Here is a 19,391-nt window from a genome sequence, read left to right as displayed (position 1 = left end):
CCCTTGACCTTATGTAATGTATTCTCACTAGGTGTTTCCCTGGCCATAATGAGTTAATTCGGAGGTCAATGCGAGATGTTAGGGTGCCATCCAGGTTGTTCCTATTAAGCATCATGTCTTTTGTCATGAGGCCTCAAATTCCTCCTATGTCATTGGTTCTCTTCTGGTTACAATTCCATCTGTCTGTACAATCAGATGAGATCCCATTTTTTCCTTTCCTAGCAAGATACAGTCTGAGTGGTGGTTCCTTCAACTCGTCATCTAGGAGTTATTAGTTTCATATACTTCTTCCCCCTCTTAAATTAAGAGGGCTATTCCCATCAACCATGAATGTGGGGACGGAAGAGGGGTGGGGGGCTACCTTCTTCAAATCTGATACTCCATGGATAATTTTTTGGAGGGCCGCACAGTGAATCCAGCCATATCATATCACTCATTGTAGCTGGATTAAGAAAACCTCCCTTGATACAGAGAGGGTCCACCAGAGAATAGCGGCCTCGTGAGTAGTGGTAGACGTATCCTTTTTCCTGCTGTTTGCAAAGTGGAGACTTGGTCCCCCCTTGAACCGCCACCTGTGTTTCCCAACATATCTTTAGATTGCTGGTGAAGTGATACTGGTCCATCACTTGTAGATGCATACTTTTCTACGTTTGTTCCTGGTTTATCAACTTGCCTTTCATCATCCTTAGGTGTTGGTATTTTTCATAGCGTAGGGAAGAGGGATGAGAGGGGAGTGCCCCATTAAAGGGGATAATCTACATTACTCCAAGTCCTACTCTCCCTTCACATTCATGATCTCCTGCCCCCACAAATTGTATGGGCATTGAGTCCCTAAGGATACAGGAGCAATGCTGGTTAAGGATTGGACATCCTTTATAGAGTGAGTGAATGTGGTGAGGAAGAATAGGACTTTAGTAATGAAAATCGCCCCATCTGTTCAGGGAATTTTAATTCAGACCTAATACCTGGTGCTCAGCTTGCAACGATGAATCGTCCATTTGTTTTTATTGGCTCATAGGTTGAACTGCAATCTGGGACATACTAGTATTTTCAGAGGCTCCCCTGTCCAAAAATAGTTTGGTCTATTAAAACAACGCATTTATATGTATGACCGTTTCTGAATAAAAGTAAAACCATATTCTATTATATTGCCCCATGTTGCAACAGACCTGCATGTTAGTAGGAGGGAAAATATTGGCTGTACCAATATGAATGTACCTACAAAGGTATATGTGTCATGCTAATTTGTATGAGTATGGGTAAATATGGGTCAAAAAGCAGGCGGTCAAAAAGCCCAAGCAGGTAAAATAAACCTATCAATGCCAAAACTAAAACTAGAAATGGAGAGTCAAAAGCTGGTAATAACAGAAATGCAACTGAGGAATCCACTTAAAATAATATCTTAGCAAAACACCCTGCTGGGGGGCTGCAGCAGTTCCTTATAAAATGGCTTGAAATGTTTGACTTGCCCCAATAATCAGATACAAGTAATGCCTGTACAAAATAATATTTTTCAAGGGGATATGAGGACCACATTATGCAGAGCTCTCAGCCAGTTGCCATCTGCATAGCCACCCCCAAACCCCACTCTTGTCCTGCAGCAAGACCCTTTACATAGCCCCATAGAGGAACCCTCAGAAGTATCCCCACACAAACTACTGGATGTCAGTCTGTTACACCCCATTCATAGCTTTCTTGGAATCACCATTCTGATCCCTCAGAAAAACCCCAACCAGGCCCCTGTGTAAAGCCTCTCCTGACCCCCTCAACAAAGCCCCATCTACAAATATACATATAAATACATCTACACAGCCTCACTTATAACCCTTCTTTACAGTCCCATCCAGACAATTCTTCATAAAACTGGTCCCTTTATTTGCCATATAGGTCTACATAGCACCTCCTCTGTCTACTACAGATGCATCCAGGCACCCATCCAAAAATAGCCTTACCTATAGCACCTCACTGAAAGTACAAGTCCCTCCAGATGACCCATCAACACCCTTTCTGCAAACTTCCATGCAGTTCCCCTCCTAAAGAAAATGCTCACACAGACCCACACTCTACAAAGCCAAATTATGATAATTTATTTATATTGCGCTCGTACACAAGTTTTTCAGAACAAATGCTTTCCAAGGTCCTAGGTGTACCCCTTCCACCCAGGCTCAATAGTTCCTTCCTATGCAAAGCTCTACCTAGAACCTAAGAAGATTCAAAATGCCCCCTTATATACAAAGCCCCCATCCACACCTCCTCTGACAAAAAGGAAGCCTTGAACACAAATTCACCTTGAAAAGACAAATGCCTCCATTGTGGCTGGTCTGGCGATTATGCTAACTCTGACTCATTTCTGCCAATAAACTAAAAGTGTTTAAGAGGTCGCTTTGCACACATCTGCCATTGGAACAAACACTCGGCATGCATCAAAGAAGACGAAAGTTCAGAGGAAGAATATGTATCATCAAGGGTCTAACATAGGACCACTCTGACATGAAATGCCCTAGTTGATTGATCTGATTTTTTCTGTGTAATGGAGGACAGATGCTCCCTGCATTCCATTAACTCAAAACAAAAATGGATCTTACTAAGAAGACTGAAGGCCGATGGGAGAAGTCTCACATTAAGAATAGAGGAGGTTTCGAATCTCTCTCAGATAAATATTTTGGGATACTTTCATGCCCATGTAGAATTCAAGGTGGGGAGGACTTCAGTGACAATATACCTAGAAGAAAAGGTTGCTGAAGTTTCCAGATGGAGGGTTCAGACTGCATTCAATTGGGCCTTAAAAGAGTTGAGCAAGTCTTAAGTATTAGTCCTCATCATCAAATGCAACAAGCTATGCTTCCCGAGGCTTTAACTACAGGATTGGCTGCCTACATGGCAACTCTTGTATAATAATACTGTATACCAGGGCTGACCCTGCCACCCAAAACACTATAAATGTACTGCTTGCCGTGAGCAACGAAACAATGTAGGGAAGGAACTAGACTGACGTTTGAGAGAAGACATCATTGAACCTATTGAGGCGGCTGAATGGCTAAGCCCCATCATGATAGCCCAGAAGAAGAACAAGATCAGAATATGTGTAGGCCTGAGAAACCCAAGCAAGAACATTTTAGTAGACAAATTGCCAATACCAGTCATCACCAAAATATTGAATTGAGTTCCGAAAGCCAACCTGCTTACCATCTTAGACCTGTCGGAAACCTATCATCAGATACTGTTAACAGAAAACTGTAGGCATTTAACATCTTTTATTACAGACGTCGTTGCTGCAGCAGTGGTTTTCCAAAGGGTGATGCACCATATCCTTAAAGGTGTTGCACGAACTCTTGCATACCAAGACATTATTTTGTTTTATAGGAAAAGGCAAGAAGAAGAACATGATGCTAGATTGTGTGCAGTGTTGAAAAGGTTGAAGGCCCAGGGGTTACCCACTGAAGCCAGTAAGTGCAACTTTAGGGCACAGAAAGTAGAATACCTGGGGCATCTCATTAATGGCCAGGGCTGGAGACCCAAGGAGGACACAACCTGGGGCCATTCAAGATGCACCCATCCCAACGAACAAGGATGTGGTATGCAGAGATCGCAAAGCAAGGTAAACCACGGCGGAGGAGGACGTGCTTGATGAACAAGAAGACGAAGAGGATGTGTTCTTCATCTCGAGCGTGTCGGTACTGCACAGTTCAAGCCGACGCCAGCCTAAGTGCATGGTCTGTATTTGTGACTCTCCAGTTCCTGTGTTGATCGATACCAGGGCATCAGCGAGTGTCATGGCGGATGACCACTACCGACAGCTGCACAATGCACCACCCCTGAGTAAGACTAACGTACGCATCTTCACGTTCGGAGGGAAACAGCCACTGCCCCTGGAAGGTGTGTTTGTGGCCCGTGTCCATCATGAGGACACGTCCATCAGGGCCTGCTTCTTTGTCACCAAGGTGAGCGAGGTGACCCTGCTGGGGTGCGGCGCAGCTGAGGCACTGCACTTCGCGTTTGGAGTGTATATGGAGGACATCTAGACCCTGCTTACCAGGTATGTGAGTGTCTTCACAGGGATTGGGAAGCTGGCGAGTGACCCTGTGCGGCTGCACAGTCCAGCCCGTCACAATGAAACATCTGAGAGTACCATTCCATCTGAGGGAAAAGTTGGAACAAGAACTGGACAATCTGGTCAAATTTGACATCATCGAGAAGGTGGAAGGACCGAAGCTGTGGGTCTCCCCCATTGTAGTTGCAAGTAAGCCCAAACAGCCGACGCCATACGCATCTGCATGGACATGCGCCTCCCTAACAGGGCCATCCGTCGGGAGAGACATATAACGGCCACCTTGAATGACATCCTAGCGGACCTGCAGGGTGAGTGCAATTTTTCCAAGCTGGACCTCCGGTCCGGATACCATCAGCTGGTGCTGGATCCTGCATCTTGCTACGTTTCCACGTTCACTACACCCAGGCACCTGTTCAGGTACAAACGCCTGAACTTTGGCATATCGTAGGCCATGGAGGTCTTCCAAAACCCGATCAGAGGGGCACTTGCTGGTCTGAAAGGAGCAATTAACATCAGCAACGATATAATGGCGAATCAGAGCAGGAACACCTGGAGAACGTCCTGAAATGCATCCAACGTCTAGGTCTCACCCTACACAGGGACAAGTGTGCATTCATGCAGAGACAAATTGAATTTTTTTGGATTCGTGTTCCAAGAAGGAGGCATATGCCCGACTCTAAGGTGAAGGATATCCGCGAGGTGTGTGCCCCGGGGGACATGTCAAAGGTGTGTAGCTTCATGGGGATGGCCACGTATTGTGGCAGGTTCATACGGAACCTGGCCACCTTAGCAGAACCGCTCAGTTGCCTCACAAAGATGATACAATGACATTTTTCAACCCGGAAAAGAATTCGCAGATCAGTGTTGATGCCAGCCCATTTGGACTAGGGGCGGTACTAATGCAGCCCGATAAGAGTGGCTCTGATTGACCAGTGGCATTCGCCAGCAGGGCACTTACGGCGACTGAACAGCGAAATCTGCAAATTGAAAGGGAGGCCCTGGCAGTGCTATGGGGCTGCAAGCACTTTCATCTTTACATCTATGGTAAACCAGTGAGGGTCATCACCGATTATAAGCCCCCGATACCGATCATGACTGACTCTTCATCCAAACCGCTGGCGAGAATCGTGAAATGGCTGCTCGCCTTGCAATACTACGACATAGAGCTACTATTCCACCCTGGGAACACCAACGCAGCCGATTATCTGTCGTGCCACCCCAAAGGGAGGAGGGAGTCCGGAAGAAGTGAAACTGAAGAATATATGCACAATCTAGCAGAATCGGTGACCCCGGTCTCCATGTCCATTGATGACATTAAAAAGACTATGGCCGAGGACAAGTGTTTCAAGGTACTCCATACAGCTGGGATCAAAGGTGTGTGGCAAAGGGTCCACGAGAAACTGGACAAACGCACAATAGAGGTAAGGAAGGCAGTGGAACAGATGTTGAGAGTGAGGGGAGATCTCACATTCATGGACGACGGTCTTGCATTAAGGGCCTCAAAGATGGTAGTCTCCGCCAGCCTCGTGGATAGGTCACCGTAACTAGCGCACAAAGGACACCAGGGAGTCGCGAAGACCAAGACGTGTCCTTGCATGAAAGTGTAGTTTCCAGGCCTGGAAGAGCGGGTGGAGGAATTTGTCTGCAGGTGTGTGTGGTGCCAGGCAGCGTTGCCACACCAACGGGAGCCACGCATCGAGTCGATGGACAGGAGTTACGTGCTGTGGGGGACCGTGCACATGGACCTCGGCTCGACTTGCTGGGACAATCACTTTGTGGTCATGGTTGACCAGTGGTCAAGATACCCCTAGGTCTAGTTTGTCAGCTCCACGTCCCTACAGGACTTTATACCAGTGTTGAAGAAATAATTTGCCACTCATGGCCTTCTGGTCGAAATATGCTCGGACAATGGGCCCTCATTCCAGGGCCGAGGGTTTGCGGAATACCTGCGTGACTGCGGTATCACGTACCGGAAGATCACGCTGCTGTGGGTAGGGGCAAATGGAGAAGCGGAAAGGCTGATGCGGATACTGAACAAAGTTATCAGGATAGCCCATGAACAAGGAGAGTGTGAGAAGCGGGCTCTGTATCAGTTCCTCTCTGAATATGGGCCAACCCCCATTGCTCCACTGTGGTGTCTCCCGCAGAGGTGCTGTTCCAACGATGCCCAAGAGAGTTTTTGCTGAACACTCGTCATGGGCACCGGGGGTCATAGATGATGATGCAGTGTTGGAGGAAAGAAGGAGAGCCAACGAAAGGGAGAGTGATCGGAGGAGGTTGCAACACAAGCATCTAGAGATAGGGGACCGGGTGCTGGTGAGAACAAGAAATGTGAGGGGGAAGCTGTCCCTGCCCCACAAGCCGACCCCACAGAGTGATGGATACGAAAGGGTCAATGGTGACCGTATTGGATGGGAACACGACTGTAACTAGGAACTCCTGTTTCTTCCGAAAGATGGGACCATCACCGTAATCAAGTACAGAGCGCTGCCAGAGGCCTGAGCATCCACCGAGGTGGTCGAGCCTGGATAGAGAGGATACCAGCCCGGAAGGCTCAGCAGCCTGCAGCAGGGAAAAGGGCCCGACTCAGGAAGGAGGAGGCATGGACTCTGCGGAGAATGATCCTGGTGGAGGCGCTACCCTGTCTAAGAGCACTCCAGGCAGCCCAGCTACCGGCGTGACTTTGAAGTAGATCTCACCTGATCGCTGACAGCACCTGGTGGTGCAGTTATCATGGCAGTGTTGAACATATTTGTTTGAGTTATGCAGTTGTGAGACAAAATACAGCATGTGTTCTATTTGGTGTTTGTTTGAAATATGAAAGGAGTGTGGTGTGCCCCTTTAATGGCCTCTGGTGTCTGTGTCTCTGTATATGCTCTGGGCTTACCCAGGATGAAGCCTGTGACAGAGCAAGTCATGTGAGCATGACGGCACGGTTCACCGTCGCACATGGGCGAAATAAAGGGGCGGCCCGGGGCGCATCAGTGGCCACCGGGGCCGGTAGCAAGGAGACCTGTGTCTTCATTAAGGTACAGGGGTTGAAGACATGCTCACGGGGGGCACGGATCAAGTTGTAACACCGGCAAAGAGGACGCCACTGGATGGAGAAGACAATTTCCGATGCCAGGATTACAATCCGTGGCATTGTCTAACCACCCATCAGGTGCGTCACATGCGCAGTGAAACTCCCACCGCCATCTTGTGTCGCATATGGTTGCGGCCCTTCACGGGGTGCTTGTGCGCCATCCGGTGAAATTTTTGGAGCCTTCTAAAGGCTATACAACAAAAAAAAAAAGAAGAGACATCTTCCGCTGGTGTGACCAAATGAAGCTGGGGGGCACCTGATTCTTGTGTTTTCCCTCCTCCTCGAAAGACTAAGGATATAAGCATATCAGGAAAGAAAGGAGTTTACATACAAATGAGCCCAAGCAATCTCTCACACATGTGGAGACTGCTTTTTTCTTCCCATCCATCATCCCTAGTACAGGGAGATTTTTGCATACGCCTGCCAAGGGACCCTCTGTGAACTCCAGAAGTTGCCGCCTCTGTGGACTTGCGGCCTTCACAGTTGTGGAAGGTGCTTGTGCGGTCAGCAGCCATGAGTGATCCTGCAGCTGCAGCTCAAGGGGCAACTGCGCCGCTTCCAGTCAGAAATGCATACACTCATCAAGGCACGCTGGCGCCCATGCCAGAATTCGACATGTCTGGCCCTCCATCGAAACTGGGGCGGAAGTGGCTATTATGGGTCAAGAAGCTAGAGATGCATTTCAGGGCCACAGGTGAGACGGACGATAAGGCCAAGCTGGCGACGCTGCTGTATGCTGCAGGGTCTGAAGTACACCACACCTTTGAGTCATTGAACACGCCTGCTGCCTCATACCAAGCTGTGAAAGACGCACTCAAAGAACACTTCCTCCCCTTGCCAACCAGGATTTTGAGCGCTTCGTTATGTGTGGCGAGAAGTAGCGCAACGACGAATCGCTAGACCACTTCTGTGGAAGACTATGTCTCCTAGCCAGCACGTGCCAATGGGAAAATGAGGAGGGGATGGTCTGAAACCAGATCATACAGGGCTGTAGCTCAGGGAAGCTACGGCGACAAATTATCAGGGAACCAGGACTCACCCTGACACAGATCCTCGACTTGGGTAGGTCCTACGAGTTGGCGACAGCCGCGCCACCAGAATGGACACTGCGGTCAAGTCGGTGAAGAAGCATGTGCCATTGGACGACAAGCGAACACTGGCCCGTCACGCCCAAGGTGGTCCCAAAAGAAGACTGATACACCACAGCCATGCCAAAAGTGTGGTTACGACCTCCCCCACTCCAGTGAGTGCCCAGCGAAAAGTAGGGTGTGTTGGCGATGTGGGACTGCGGGCCATTTCACCAGAATGTGCAGAGCTGCCTACCCATCCACCATCCCGAGAGGTCTCAGCAGAGCCAGCAACGCGCGGCAGCGCAGAACAAGAAACATAGCCATGGTGGAACAGGAGTTCCAGGAGCTGCAGATTGCGGAGGAAGAAGATGAAGAGGTATTCTTCATATCAAACATTGACTCTAAAACCAAGAAAAGTAGGCAGCCTGTGTGTGTGGTGGACATTTGCGAGACTCTAACTCCTGTGTTAATAGACACAGGCGCATCAGTGTGTGTGCTGGCGACAAGACATTATGAGTCGCTACCAGGACCGCCAGCGCTTGGTGAGACCAGAGCTAAAATCTACTCATTTGGTGAAGATCAGCCACTTCCACTCCGAGGAATGTTTGTGGCTCCAGTCACCCATTCCAACAACACCATCAAGGCAATGTTCTTCGTAACAGACGTCAGCCCACACTCGCTCCTGAGTTGTGCCGCATCTGAGGCGCTAGACATTGTGCATTTGCGCTCTCAGTATATGAAGCAGACATCAAAGACATAGTCACCAGATTCACAGACATCTTTCAGGGACTCAGGAAGCTAAAAGGGGAGCCAATCAAGCTGCATATAAACAAATCAGTGCGCCCAACAGCATTGAAGCACAGGCGCATACCCTTCCATCTATGATCGCAAGTGGAGCAAGAGCTACAAAATCTAGTAGACTCGGATATCATCCAGAACGTTGATGGCCCCCCCCATGGGTGTCCCTGATCGTCGTGGCGGCCAAGCCCAAGCAGTCGTACGCATTTGCGTGGACTTGAGGCTACCCAACCTCGCGATAAAAAGGGAACGTCACCTCATGCTGGACAATGTAGTGGGTGAACTTCAGGGTGCCAAGATCTTCTCGAAGCTGGATTTGCGTTTGGGATATCACCAACTTGAACTGCACCCCGAATCCAGGTATATAACGACGTTTACAACAGACAATGGCCTATACCAGTATAAACGTCTGCGCTTTGGGATTTCTTCTGCCGCCGAGGTGTTCCAGAACGTCATCAGCAGTGCACTAACTCCCCCCACTGTTTGCAACTACTGCAGTAGTTTGTAAGGGGACACTGCACTTTCTCTGTGGAAGGTTGGGGTGACTGGTGCTGCTGCATGCTAAGTTTTGGTGCCACACTGCGTTTCCTTTGCTAGCTGTGTGCAGTCCATTCCTGGTTTCAGTGCGCTTGCTAAGCAGAATGCTCTAGGCCACCACTACTCTGCACCTGCTATGGACACAGTATAAGGCACTGTTGCACCTGCTCCAGATGTGTTAGGATGCAGGTACACACAACCTTCTGATGTTTTACGCCACAGCTGCATTTCCTCTTCAGATGTTTGTGGGTACAGCGGCACAGATGCATTTATTTTTCAGATGTTTTAGGGAACAGCTGCGTACCAAGCAAGGGCACAGAACTAATGTTCATTCCCAACACTCGTACACCCATATATTTCTCTCTATATTACTTTCGTTCTGGGGCTTTAAATGTGCGCTTTGCAGCGCTCACCTCACAAGCTCCATTTGCGGGAGTCATTGCAGCCATTTCTTCCCTTGTGGTATACAGAAGTGCTATCACTTCCTTTTGTTTGAAGAGGAAAATTTGTGTTAATGAAGACGAAGCTGGTCACAGTTCTCACAGGTCACTCATGTGGTAAATTTCTTTCTCATGATGGGTCAGATAGGCAGACCTTTCCAGCGATCTCTTCAAGGCCATATGCCAAATGGACTCACTTCCTGTGATCTCATAAGGTCAAAGTTCTTGTGACATAATTTACTGTGATGTCCTGTCATCGGATAAAGTTAAGACATCATTTCCAGTGATGTCATTATTAGGCTACTGTGTTTGAAATGTTAAGAGTCCTACAGATTGTTGGTCACAGAATGTTGGCATGTATGTTAATCTTTTGCGATGCGTATTTCCCTTCCTGTGACCTCCTTGTCATGTGTCAATGAGACCCCAATTTTTTTTTTTTCCCACCCTTTCCCTGTCAGTAGCCTTGGTGCATTTTGGACTGTTGGTAAAGGTTGTCCTGGGAGTGTGTATTAAAGTCTATGGGGTGTGTTTGAAAAAAAGAAATGTATTAAATGCGCGTGACATCTAAATACGGGCGAATGTGGGATGTATGCAGCCTTTCCTTTTCGAAGACTAAACCGTCCATCAACAAAACGCCGCGCTCTGCATAATATGACAACCCCCAAAACGTAAACTGGTTGGCTGCGAGTCCAGCTGTCGACGAGCGGGTAAGTAATTCCTCCAAGCAATGACGCTCGGCCAGCTAGACTCCTCCCTGCACACTAGTGACCGGATAACAACTAAGGAACCGACGAGTGCGTAGTCTTGTAGAGCGTTGTGTCAGTGACTGCGGTGGCTTACGAGCAGTTAGCGTATGACGTAGTAGCACTGACGTTACGTGAAAATCACGTGATCCGGGACACACCGTGTGTTAAATCCGTTGACAAATGTTTGCGAACTGGACACTAGTTTACGGAATCCAGCTTGACCAAATCATATGGTCTTCCGGAAATACCCGAAGTCATGGCTCTTCAAGTTTTGGGGCTGTAATCACCTGTCAGTGGGATCTTCCGCGTCGAGGCGCCACTTGTGACGAACGATAATACTATAAAAGATGGTAACGTAGTATGAATAATGCCTCATGATGGATGTTTTGAAATGGGCAAAAGAAAGGAAATCCAATACATACATGTTAGACAGTTTTTGGGTGTGTGTGCAGATTGCCGTACAGTATACTCATCTGGACGTGCAGGAATTATGCGAGCAAATGTTCTCGTAGTAGAACAAAGTATTTCTTTCCTTTAATAAACGTGTTTGAACGTGCATGAGCTATTAAAGTCTGCGCCGCGCCCACTTGTGTCTGTATTCGCGCTTCTAAATTACCTCATGTTCGGGCATAGGCATGGAAGAAGGACTAATCCCGAAACGTCGCCCGCCTTGTTTTGGCGGGAGAAGCGCGTGCTCTGACGTAGTGTCTCTGTATCCGTTAGGTACTGGCTTTCCTGTTCATTATGGATTTTCTGTCAGGACTCAGGAGCTTGTTTGGTTTTATATCGCTGGAGCCATTCTCCTTCTGCTCTCGGTACCCTGATTCTCTTCCCCTCGCTCCCGTGGACAGAGTCTGTTGTTTTCAGTCACTCCTCCAATCATCCTTTCATACATGCCAACATTTGCTGCCGCCGGGAGGGAGAATTGGATTTAATTGGGGTTAGAAATATTTTGGAAGGGAGAAAGTAAAAAATAGCATTATTGTTGCGTCTCTCTAGCAAATCGCCAGGGTTGGCATATATGTATGTATTTATTTATTTCATTTGTAAAGCGTGCAAACAGCCCATAGGCATCGAGGCGCTATTGCAGTTACATGTGATATGAGGTGCATTCATACAAAATAATAGCATTTGGATTCAGTCAAAATATATTTGGGTACGGAGGAGCCATCCCTACTCAGTGAATGGTTAGCAGAAAAGCTGTGTTTTGAGTGCTTTGGCTGCAAGAATCTCTGTGAAGGCTGTGTAGGCCTTGGCTTCTTCAGATGTTTCTTTTGCGCTCATGATTTATCCAGTGCTTGCATTCCACTGTTAAGTGTTTTTCTTCATGTCCTCTTTTTCCAAACAGGAGGCAGTGGCTGCCAACATTTTTCTCTTGAATGAGAACGTTTGCAGCTCTGTGACTTTTGGGAGGTAGCTGAGGCAGTTCTTGATGCCATGGAGGGCAGATAATAGGGCACCAGTGGGAGGCTGCGGGTGCACTTGACACCAATTGGGACTCAAGGAGGGTGGCACCCCCTCTGTAACCACCCTCCTCAATACACTGCATAATTCTGTATTCACAGGCTTCTGTCGCCTACTTCACTCGACCTGCAATATTTTATTAGTGCGTTCGGTTCCAGACTTTAATTTGCTGCTGGTTGCCTCCTTTCAACCTCTGTTCATGGAAAAAACTGTTTTTCCTTTTTATTTATTACAACTTGAAGGCTAAGAACATTTTTATATTGTATTTAATACACCTTTTTATTCATGGATCCAACAGGTAATGCATATTTCAGATAGTTTCTGTGGTGAGATGAATCAAAGTACTGGTGTCAAAGTGAATAATCTGCTATACATAATTATTTTAAAATAATTGGCCAAACAAATCAAACCTGTTGCAGTTGATAATGTGAGTACTCAGTAAAAACTCTATAATAAAAAACGTTATTTGTTTAGTTTATTATTAGCATGGTCCCACATTGTTATTCAAACTTTAATCCACTGCCTTTTGGCACATTAATTATTTTAGTAGTGGATGAAGAGATCTTCTTACCATGATAGAAGCCTTTACAGTTGTACATGTGAAGGTGTTTATGAAATGAATTTTGAAACTGGGTCCAGCTGAAGATTCATGCTATCTGCGTTGCTGGTGGCATCTCAGTCCTGTGGTAGCATGTGTTATGTGTGTTTTAATTTTAGTGATACATACTGGACTGGCGAGTGGCAGTAAAGTGGTGTTGTTTGGAGTTTGGACATTTTGCTGGCTGCTATACCCTTAATTCACCTGGGGGCGGACCTGCCATGGTTGCACACCGGATAACTGCTTAAAACTGCTTCCTACCACGAAAGTTGCAGTAAAGTGGTGGTGTTCGGTGTTTGTCAGTGAGTGTGGGGGGTGCGAGACCCCATACTAACAAGATAAACAGGAATCTATACTGAGAGGAGCTGCACAACAATGAAAAGACAAGCCCCGGAAAAACCCATGTTGAAATCAGAATTGAAAATATGGATTGACAATGGTTGCCGGAACAAGAAAGCAGGTGAGGCAGCGCCTAACTTCCTTGCCGATGTTACTTACAGCCGCGGTAAATCAGCATTAGCACATTCAAGATCGACGCTAACCCCCCTCCGTGATCTTTTGCTGAACGATGACAATGTTAAAATGTTGCCGTCAACGGTACCTGGGAGAGAGGATGAAGGGGGCGAGATAGCGACCAGCAATTATCCACTGCAGAATCCAGAGCAAGTGGAGTTAGAAGATAAATTAACTGAACCGCTACCAATGAAGGATCTATGAAGGCTGAAAATGAGCGAGGAAATTAATGGCTGCCAACTGGAGCTAGAGCTGAAAATTGGGAACGACAAAATGATCAATATGTTTAACCCCGCTATGCCTCTAATTGCAATACAGATATATTTACCTAGTGAAAACGGAAAGAAAAAGATGGTGGAAGCGGGGGCGGTAGGGAGTATACCTATCAGTGTGACGGAGGGATCAGGCTGGAGAAAATGCTATAATCCCTTCAGAAAATAACACGGCAATAGTCGAGAACGACTACCCTGACGAAGATACAAAAAAGGACTAACCCCCCCCCATACCTCGAGTGAATCCTCAAATGGAATTTCGAGCGGAATATTAAAAATAGCCCCCCAACAGGACTCCGAGATAAGAGCAGATTCTAAATTGGAAGGGGAAAGAACAAATGGTAATCCTAGTGGTGGATCCATACTCCTGACTGAAGCAATAGTGATAGTTGCTAAGGAATCAATGCTGAATCCGTCCCTTTGCTCCCCAATTCAAGGTGGTGTTAATGGAACAATGAAAGTAATGGGTACACAGAGTACCACAGACTGGGGAAATAAGGAGAAGTTCAAAGAGAAGTTTAATGATTGCCAGACCTTTACTACGCTGACTGGTGTCCGGATGAAGACTCACTGTAGGCTGAAAGAATTAGAAACCAGGTGTATGGTTGCTACAACTAGTGAAATAGGGATCACAAACTGGGGAGGATCTGGACGACTGGGATGATTTAGAGGAAGAAACTTGGAATGTGAAAGGACTTACCGAACCAGAAAAAGATCCAGGAAGCAGAAAGTGGTCTAGCTCAGACTGGGCTTTGGAAGATCAAAGAAAAGAGAAATTTGGCCTGACTACTAATGATAACTTAAAGGTCAATAAGAGGCAACTGCCCCCAATAGAAGATTCAACAAAAGCAAATTCTTCCCAACTCGCGGACTCAAGGGGAAAAAAAGCAAGTGAGTCGTGTGAAGAGCAAGACTATAGAATTAGTTCAAATTCACCATTGGCGGACACACTTATTCAAGACATCACTGCCTTAACGGGGAGGATAGTGAGAGAGAAGCGTAAAAGCCAATCCTTCATAAACGAGAAAATAGCCGCATTAGATGATAAAGCATCACAGATGATGCGAAACAATGCAGTACTGGAATGGAGATCAATAGACCACTCTAAAACCTTTTCAATTCAAGACTGTCTCTCTGAAATAAACAGCCAGAATGAATGGGAAGTCGGTTAGTGAGCCTGTCAGCAGAGAGAGAAATAAAGGAATCCAACATAAAGAGAAGACAGTAGGGGAGGATCTTTTATCATCAAAACAAGACAAAAGTGGAAACAGGGATTGATCTGGCACATATACAGAATACGGTAATTGCGGTATTAACAATAACAATGTCTTCTTTCCTAAAACTGTACGAGACCTTAAGCACCTCGATGCAAGACCTACAGACTGGAAACAAGAAGACCTCAGTTCAGCTATTAAAATTGGAATGCTTCAAGAAGAAAATAGAACAGAGACTCGATAAAGAAGCAGGATTAACTAACATGGCAAAATCGCTTATGCGATATGGCCAGAAGAGAAGCAAATGATAAGTCACAACTAAAGGAGGCATTCTTAGACGATAGTAAGTGGATGAGACAGTGCCATAAAAGAGCTGAAGCTGACCTCCATTTTCAAAGTAAAGTAGACCGAAAGGCCTCAGAACTTGCTTTGAAAGGCAAAAGAAACTTAAACCTAGAGTCTGCTGTAACGTCTAGTTCTGGAAGTTAAAACATTAGACGATAAGAACGACCAACCTATAATAATTGAGGAAAAAGAAGGCTCAGATCTGAACTCAATGAAGAAAGTGACAAAACAAAAAGAGACGAGGAATGAAGAAAACTCCCATAAATCGCAGACTAAAGATGATCAGTGGAAAGCAAATTTTCCTATATTCCAAGATTCAGTGACCTTGGAAATTTCAAAAACAGGAAATAAAAAATAATCTGAAACCAAGGGTAATGTCGCTATCATAAAGGAAGTGAAGGAATCAAAAAAGAAATAAAATATGAAAGCTCTCCCTAAAAGGAAACTAAATGGATCAAGAGAGTTCCTAGGGAACGTAAGATCTCCCCCGCATTGGAATTAAGCCAATGTGCAAAGAAAGCTAGAAGGGAAATATGTATAGGAGAGGACCCAGTGGCTTCAAATAGGTCTGAAGAAGCCTTAGTGATAAGGGACAGCATTGATGATTATGAGCCCCATGCGGGCGAATCAGAAGCTGACCTGAGTGACCTTATAGAAGCCATAGAAAGAAATCACAAGGAGGATGAGTGGGAAAACCTTAGTTCTGGAGAATGGGAGGAAATAGAGGGAAAAGTACAAGATTTGATGGAGATACCGAAAGCAAATGTGACACCAATAAAGAATATGAAAGATAAAAATAATTTGAATAAAGAAGGAAAAAACAAGGTAAAGGTGACAGAAAAAAATGACAAGTGAGAAGGAAGACAGTCCTGTCAAGTTCAGAACACTGGAAGAGAAAAGAAAGGGCTGTATAAATGGAGGAAAAGTAACACATAAAATGTAATTGAAAGATGAAAGAGGGTAGTGATGAAGAACGCAAAACCAAAGAAACCTACGATCGAAAACCCAAAGAAATACATGAACAAAGGGGAGTAAGGCAACGAAAGAAAAGCAACCCCTGGAGAGAAGCAGGTGGCTATAAGATTCGATTGGAAAATACTTCAAATGACTCCAGAAAGATAATCCTGAATAGAGAAAGTCATGAAGCTTTTGAGGCAAATCTCAAAAATGAGACCGACATCATCTGACGATATTCGAATAGTGGAATTTACAAATGAGCGAATGCCGGATTCAGTAATATTGCACTTGGCCGCGTCTAAAACTAAAGAAATGCGAATGGAAGTAAGACATGAAATAGCCCATCTTGGCTATGAAATGCCTGACTATAGGGATCGGGATACACAGCCTAGATATACTGCCAGATCCCTGAGGGGAAAGACAACTCTGAAGTTGGTAAGAAAGGAATCAAAGATGAGACAATCCTACCCTGAAGAAAATAAAAAAGAGGTGAAGAAACCATCAAATCTGGGGAAATCAGTGAATGCAGGAGATAAAGGACAGATAAAGGCAACAGAGAGAGATAGAGATGAAGCATCCCGTAAGGTGGTTAGCAATAAAGACTCGGTAGAGCACAGAGTGCATGATCACCTGATAAAAACTTTGAGTTTTACTATTGATAATCCTAGAAAACAAGTAAAACTGCTAAAATCAAGAGTCCATGGTAGAGAGCCAGCTCAACACTGGTCCTGGATGCCAGGAGTTCTTTTAGCCAACAAAATGCAGTAGAATGACTATGGGAGGAGACTAACCGGTACGTCATGGAGCGCGTGTGGTTTTAAAGAACTCTATTCAGGAGAGGACAGTTCTGTCGATCAGTATGAAATCCTATGCTTTCAGGAAACATGGGTAAGGGAAAACTCACTGTGTGAAAACTATGAAGTTTATATAAATCCGGCCAAGAAAGGAGAAAAAGGAAGACCTTATGCCGGACTTATAACCCTTGTTAAAATTGACACTGGCTTAAAGATACTAGAACATCGAACCCCTAACCCTTTGTGCAAATACTGGAATTAAGGAAACAACAATTAGAGAATTTTACATTCAAACTGCTGTTAATAAATACATATTGGACTGGAAATATGCCACAACCAGAGACCTATTTGGCAGACATAATGAGAGAGGTGGACAGATCTATGGTGGAAGAAAAAGACCAACATATTATGATCTATAGCGATCTGAATATCAAATTGCTTACAAAAAGCAGAAAGCCGATAACCGAGTCTGAGTTGAAGGGGAGAGCACAACGCTGGACAAATGAAATGAAAATCAGGGACATGAGGATGCTAAATGACCAAACCATTGGGGATCTACATGGATCGACATGGAGCAGATACTTGGTCCAGGGGCATCAATCGAGCTTTCCTAGATTATTGTTTCGTCACTGAAAAAGCAATTCAATGGATAAAGTCTTTTGAGGTCAAAAAATGAGTGAGCATTATTAAATGATAACACCTTTGCAAGAAATGAGGGCTCAGATGATGAATCCAGTCAAAGTCACTTGGGGACTAAATAGACTATGGATAAAACAGAACGAACTACCAAGGCTTGTTAAGAAATGTGGGGTTGGACTATAGTTGGCTTCTTAAAGAATATGAAATTAAGAAAGGAGTAAATAAGAAAACTTCAATAGAAAGGAAGCACATCTACGATATGAGCTTGGTGCAAAAGAGGAAAAACCACAGAAGTGAACTAAAAATGCTGTTTTTACCTGAATGTTGGAATAAACGCAAAAAAATCAGGAAATGTAAACAAAGATATAAGAATTGGCTGAGAGCCACTAGACAGAGTCGAGCCCAGCATGACGCAGGAAAAATGTTAGCTGCAGTAACTACAAATAATAGCAGAAACCTCTGGGATATCATCAATCACGGAAGTGATTTCCAAGCATCAACTAGTACAGCACAGATATCGGAAGAGCGTTGGGTTGAGCACTATTTGACTCTATTCAAGAGGAAAAATGCATTTAAGATCGAAGATGTCAGAAAAGACAGAAACGCATGGAATTTAGCCTTTGATAGGGGAGATATCGACCGGACGGCATTTCAAACCACACCTTAAAATAAAATGAGGGAAGTTGGACCGATCTGATCACCTCATTATTTACACAAATATTAAGAACTGAGATCTTACCTGCATCATGGAAAGAAGCATTAAAAGTTCCTATCTTCAAAACAGGTGACTGCGGTAATCCATTTAATTACCGGCCAATAGCCCTTTTGGACTGAATAGGGAAGCTGTTTGCTTCATTGCTATTAAGAGATTTAAAGAGAGGGGCAAGAACGACAGGCGTATTCGATCCAAGACAGGCGTCCTTTATGGCTGGAGTGGGCACCTCATTAAATCTTTTTATCTTGAATCTACTCGAACAACGAGCACTCGCATCAAACACCAAGGTTGGAACAAGCGTTCGATGGAGTCTGCCGGGAACGCCTGTGGATGAAACTGAAGACCTGAAACTGCCCGAAGGACTTAGTAGAGGCAATACAATCCCTCTATACTAATACTTAAATCCAGGCGCGTCTGACCCGAGAAGGATCCCCATCCTGAAAGATACAAACATAAAGAGGGATAAAACAAGGTTGTGCCTTGGCCCCATTTTTGTTTCCCCTCTACATGGCAGACATAGACGAATCAAAAAAAAAGAAATCTGAGCATTTCCGCCAAAAATGAACGATGGGGTGCCCATGGATCGTATATGCAGACAATTTGGTCTTTATAGACCAGACGGAAATCGTTCTGCAAAGGCGACTGGACTCCTTTAAAACCTATTTTGATGAAAATGAGATGAAGGCGAACAAAAAAAAATCAAATCATGATAATGGCATCAGATCGAGGAGCAAGTAAAAGGAGGAATACCTTTTAATTGGTCTATTAACGGCCAAAAGCTGGAAAAGGTTGATTCTACAATATATTTGGGAATCCGGATCAATAAGAATATTAACAAAGAGGGTCAATACATTCTGATCAGAGATAAACTTGTAAAATTGACCAATCAGGGCCCTTCATAACCGCTATGGAAAATGCTCTGACTCCAATCTGGACCTTTTTTTTTTTTTTTTCTTCAAACTTTCTTTTTATTGTTTTTTTTTACTTACAGCTTTCTAGATAGCATTAAAGCAAGGCATCTTAAGGCTTCAGTTTAGTACCATATGAAAAATGAAACCAAAAATAGAAATAATCATGGAACAAAACAACATATCAACGGTGTAGGGGAAAAGGCGGGGGAAAGGAGAAGGAGAGACAAGGGGGAGCAGCAGAT

The 19,391-nt window shown here is 45.1% G+C and overlaps 1 protein-coding gene across 3 annotated transcripts in view; it reads left to right on the top strand.

Moving 5' to 3' along the window:
- The first annotated feature begins 10,786 nt into the window (after positions 1-10,786).
- Positions 10,787-19,391, top strand: part of LOC138513283 (POC1 centriolar protein homolog B-like) — a 406,367-nt gene continuing 397,762 nt past the window's right edge. Inside the window, exon 1 of one of the 3 annotated variants that reach the window (XM_069627999.1) lies at positions 10,787-11,077. In XM_069627999.1, the coding sequence (XP_069484100.1) occupies positions 11,075-11,077 (3 nt within the window). In that variant the 5' untranslated portion in view covers positions 10,787-11,074. The remainder of the gene's footprint in view (positions 11,078-19,391) is intronic. The other 2 variants (XM_069628001.1, XM_069628000.1) reach the window with 2 other exon arrangements.

Source organism: Ambystoma mexicanum, chromosome 12 (genome assembly GCF_040938575.1).
Source record: "Ambystoma mexicanum isolate Mex_15411 chromosome 12, UKY_AmexF1_1, whole genome shotgun sequence".
Taxonomy (NCBI): Eukaryota; Metazoa; Chordata; class Amphibia; order Caudata; family Ambystomatidae; genus Ambystoma; species Ambystoma mexicanum.
This window is presented reverse-complemented; position numbering and strand designations above follow the sequence as displayed.